This window comes from Barbatula barbatula (genome assembly GCF_947034865.1).
Source record: "Barbatula barbatula genome assembly, chromosome: 3".
Classification (NCBI taxonomy): Eukaryota; Metazoa; Chordata; class Actinopteri; order Cypriniformes; family Nemacheilidae; genus Barbatula; species Barbatula barbatula.
The window spans coordinates 27,548,070-27,552,680 of NC_136764.1; the positions used below are offsets into that span (position 1 = coordinate 27,548,070).

General features: G+C 39.8%; 1 protein-coding gene across 1 annotated transcript; it reads right to left on the bottom strand.

Annotated features, from left to right (window-relative positions):
- Window positions 1-1,883: 1,883 nt before the first annotated feature.
- Window positions 1,884-3,381, bottom strand: foxq1a (forkhead box Q1a). Its single transcript, XM_079453129.1, has one exon. The coding sequence runs from the start codon at window positions 3,234-3,236 to the stop codon at window positions 2,352-2,354; it is 885 nt and encodes a 294-aa protein (XP_079309255.1). The 5' UTR covers window positions 3,237-3,381; the 3' UTR covers window positions 1,884-2,351.
- Between the last annotated feature and the right edge of the window lie 1,230 nt (window positions 3,382-4,611).

Here is a 4,611-nt window from a genome sequence, read left to right on the forward strand (position 1 = left end):
AAAATCAGCCCTCGTCATAACAATAAAGGTAAAGAAAATAATCGCCCCTAAATTCCCGGCAACATCAAACCCACTATCCCTGCTGCGTTCAGGATGCACGCTTGGCTCAGAAAAAGCCTCGCTTAGTGCTAAAGAAAAATACGTGAAAGACTTTGAAGGTTTAACACTACAACCTCTGGTTGAGGGGATATTATTGTACTGAACTGGTAGATTCCTTTGTTTTTTTGTGTGTGGCTATTGTAAGAAAACTGACGTAAAGTGCATATGTGAATGTTGTTTGGCTCTGGTATGATGCTTATGATGCCGATTTTTATATATTTTACGCTCCGCGTGACAATAGTCACTTCTGGGGACGGATATTTCTATTTCTGGGTATAAAATATAAATATTGAATGCTAAATATATCTGTGTCCGCTCGCGGGGAAACTCTGCAAAGAGAAAACAAAGCACTAGTTCTCGACGCGCCTACGAATGACGAATGCTTTTCTTTCTCATTAATCTAACTGCTTCAGCAATTGTTTAAATTGCAACTAAACGCAAGTAAACTGCCTGATAATAACAAAGACTATGGCCATTTCGGAAACTGGTGACACTGGGTTTTATTATTTTCTGAAATTAAAAAGATAGGCCTACAACAAATAATAAAGGGAAATATAAACAAATAGTTACAATCTATAACCAGTTATCGTGCATGAACGAATGTGCCTGTTTCTTAAAATGCATTGTTTATTTGTAATGTTTGACTATTCAGTAAATTAGAAACGATTTCAGAATTCTTGAACCATCATAGTTGTACGCAGGTGTGTAGTAAACAATATTGTGCATTGCTACCTGTAGGTTGCAGTATAGTCACTCCAGTTGAATTCGGTGAATGGAAGAACACTCTGTCAGTTTACTTCGTTTGGACGTCACACAGTCATTTGTTCAGGAGGTATTGGTCAACTGATCTACATCTTTATTTTAGTAATGCTAACATGTGTTATTGTAGTTTAGTCAAAAGATCGGTTGTTTTTCTGAGTTGACTAATGCAATTTTTCACCTTTTCACTTCAATTAGAGTAGAATAAAAAATAATGAAATGTTTTTTAATATCTTATGTTTCATGTTTGAATATAAATAAATAAACTAAGACTTATGTTTCGTGTTTTTTTCTGATTATGATGTAGATTGTAATTTATATCGTCTAGACTGGGCATCAGAATAAAAGCGTTAGTTCAATAACTTAAGTAGCTTTTATTAATTTATTTATATCTGCATGAACTTGACATACAATGTTTTTCAGGCACACCTTTTTAATTATATGAACAAAATATACATTCGATTTTACACGTATGGATAATTTGTAAAACCAAAAGCATCAACAACACTAGATTTTCAAAGTAAATACCTTACGTGCTCCAATAAGTCATATTACATCATTGCCCGTGAAACTTGAGTCGTGCCATCTTATCTTCAGGACCGTGGACAGCTCGTCGCAAACTATAACTATGAACACACTGCCTCTCACTGGGATTTCAGAATTAGGCAATAAAGGGCCCCTGTTGTCATGGACAAAACTGGTCCTTTTACCATCGCTGGGGTGGTACCCTAAAGGGTTACTTTTTGAACATTCACAGGTAGAAAACATAAAATGTTGCCCCTGCAATTTCTGCGGACAGTGTAATACAATCTTCATGTTTTAATTGTAAAAAAATCCCTCCTGACTATCGGAAGCATATAATAATAAAAATGTGTAACAATCAGATCAAATAACTTGACGATGAAATATGTGCTCGATGAAAAGGAACATGTCAACCGAAAGTGTCAATTCACACGATCGTAAATTTTACAAATATAGAGGTGATTTATTGCCAAGAATCACAATGTCTATTCGTGTTTCATTTGAAAATATATTTTATTATTCAGCACAAAATGCGCATGCACTCTTTCAGGAAAATGAAATATACATTCTAGTTCCAGCTTACTGCATCACCTTCTCTATAAGAACTCAAAATGAGTTTGTCTTGAATCTTGCGAGCTGGTAAATCTGAAATGAAAACAGGTATCGCTTTTATTTTATACGAATGGTTTTGAGGCAAATGGTTCAGCAAGCTTCGAACAATCACAAATAAAACAATGACAAAACATCATAAATAGATCGTTCAGTATGACAATAAACAACAGACAGTTAAATAGTTCACTGTTCACAACTCTGCGTTCGCTGCTTTTCTTTTCATTTATTTTGCAACTTTATCGACAGTGCACCCAAACCAATCTGGCATCGATGTGATCTGTGGCTGATGAAATGTATTTGCATTAAGTTATAAGGCTACACAGAAAGTGCCAACGTTCCCCATTCCGACACTCACACCATTATGACAACAAATAGTCAATCTTGTATCGGTGATAACCCGTCACGGGTACCACAGTAGTCGAGTAAGTCACCGGGATGCCCTCGGAGGTCGGGTGGAATGGGAAGAAGTCTTTTTGGTGACGGCAGGTCATAGCAGGATTCTCGTAGGACCCTCGAAGCACCTGCGCATAAGGGTGGGCGGCGGGGGAGCCACGCATGACATAAGGGACCATGTCCACTCCCACCTGCCAAGTGTCAGTTTTGTGAACGGGGCGTTCCTCTTTTCTGAAAGGTCGGCTGAGGATGCTGTCAATGGCGAAAGAACTCGTAAACTTGGCGCTGGACGGAGGCGCAATAACAGAGTCCCCGGTGTCCACTTGGCTCGTCCCTTCGGGCTCCTTGCCTGTTTTTTTGTTAATGCGCTTTCTCCTTCGACGAAAAACGCCGTCCGCAAAGGTGTACTCGCTGTGCGGGTTCAACATCCAGTAATTATCCTTGCCCCACGGTCTGGAGGGATCTCGTAGTACCTTCAGAAAGCAGTCATTGAGTGACAGGTTGTGGCGCACCGAATTCCTCCAACCCGTATAGCTGCCTCTAAAAAACGGGAACTTTTTCATGAGGTAGTCATTGATTTCGGCCAAAGTTAGACGACCCGAGCTGGAGTCACGGATGGCCATGGCGATCAGGGCGATGTAGGAATACGGAGGCTTGGGTCTCCGTGTGTAGGGCTTGCCTTTGTTCTCGGCGCCCAGCGTAACAGGTGCCGGACTGTGCGCCACGCAGTCTCCATCCGATCCCAGCTCCTCCTCAGCGGACAGCGGCGACGGGATACTGCCCTCGGCGTCGCTGCACAGCTCCACGGGCTTGGAGTCGTAGTGACCCCCACAGAAAACCTCCAGTTTCATATTTAGACGTGATTCTGTACGTCAATTGTCCGACTCCTGTTCCCAGGAAATAATCTAACGAGTAAGACTCCTCAACACGTAGGTTGGTACCCAGGCGGCACAATCCAAAGTGTTTTTGGTACCTGCTGCGGTTTAAGTGCACATAACATCCCGAACAAGCGCTCAGCTCAGACTAATATAGCTGCTCACCTCCGGGTATGCCTACAGGGGGCGGGGCTTGACGAGCTGTCTTTACGTTTTAAAATCAAACTTTGCCCAACAGACAGGGATCTTGCACACTTTGTTTTGAAACGAAGCGGTTAGACACGCGTGGATACACATCAGTTAAAGGTTTGATGAATTACTTTGTTGATTCCAGTCGGGTTTCGTCACTTTCAGGTGTGTTCACCTGTGTGGGTGCTCACCTTTGTCCGCGCATTCCCAGAGGAATTTCATCTCAGGAAACCAGGTGGCGTGCGTTTATCAGACATGCAGTTTGCTGGCTTAGAGAGTTTGCACGTGTGCCATGTTGTTTTCAAAACAGAGTAGGCCTATAGACAGATTGTCTCAAATCCAGTCGTTTCAATTAGTCGAATGTGATCTGCCAGATTTGATGTAAAACAAATAACTTCATAACGCTATGCCGGCATCACAGACAATGCTTAAGACTAGTCCCAGACTAAAATGAAAGCTTCAGCTGTCTTAACTGAAAATAAATGGCCCAAACGTAGCTTCACTGCCATTATTTTCTTTCAAGATGATGTTTTTTTTTACCGAATGCATTTTATAAAAAGCGACTTAAATATCGCAATTTTGCTAAAGCCAAGTCCTGGTTTAAGCTAAGCCTTGTCCGTATACAAATAGATATAACAGACAGTAAAATTAACCGGCATTGCTTTGTCTATTTGTAGCTATTTAAATTTTCAATGTCGAATAATTATGAAGCAGTTAGCATCTGAAAAGCCTTTATAAAATGTTTATAATAGTTATAACTAAAACAGGAAAAATGATTTAGCATTAACACTAGGGTGGTTCATATTGCTATATTTATATTGAATAGGCATTCATGCTGTAAATACGATTGAGACATTTATGTATATGTTTATTCATATTTGTAAATATTATTAATGTTGTTATTATTGCGTTTCCTGTTTCTGTTATGAATGAATGAAAAAGAAATGGATTGTTGACAGAAAAGAGCACAACTGCCCAGTTTAATGTTACACATTTGTAAATAAGTTTACTTAGTCAAATCACAATCTTATGGATTCTTAAGACAAGACATACAACATTGAACTCTTTGATCTCAGTTAAAGGTGACGTTTTGGATATCTGCCTGTATCATTTTCCATTTTTTTTAAATAGCTTACCATGCCACTATTTTACACGCACATAT

Bases quoted from the DNA above. Each gene is read 5' to 3' on its own strand.
- foxq1a (XM_079453129.1), bottom strand. From the start codon at position 3,236: ATGAAACTGGAGGTTTTCTGTGGGGGTCACTACGACTCCAAGCCCGTG.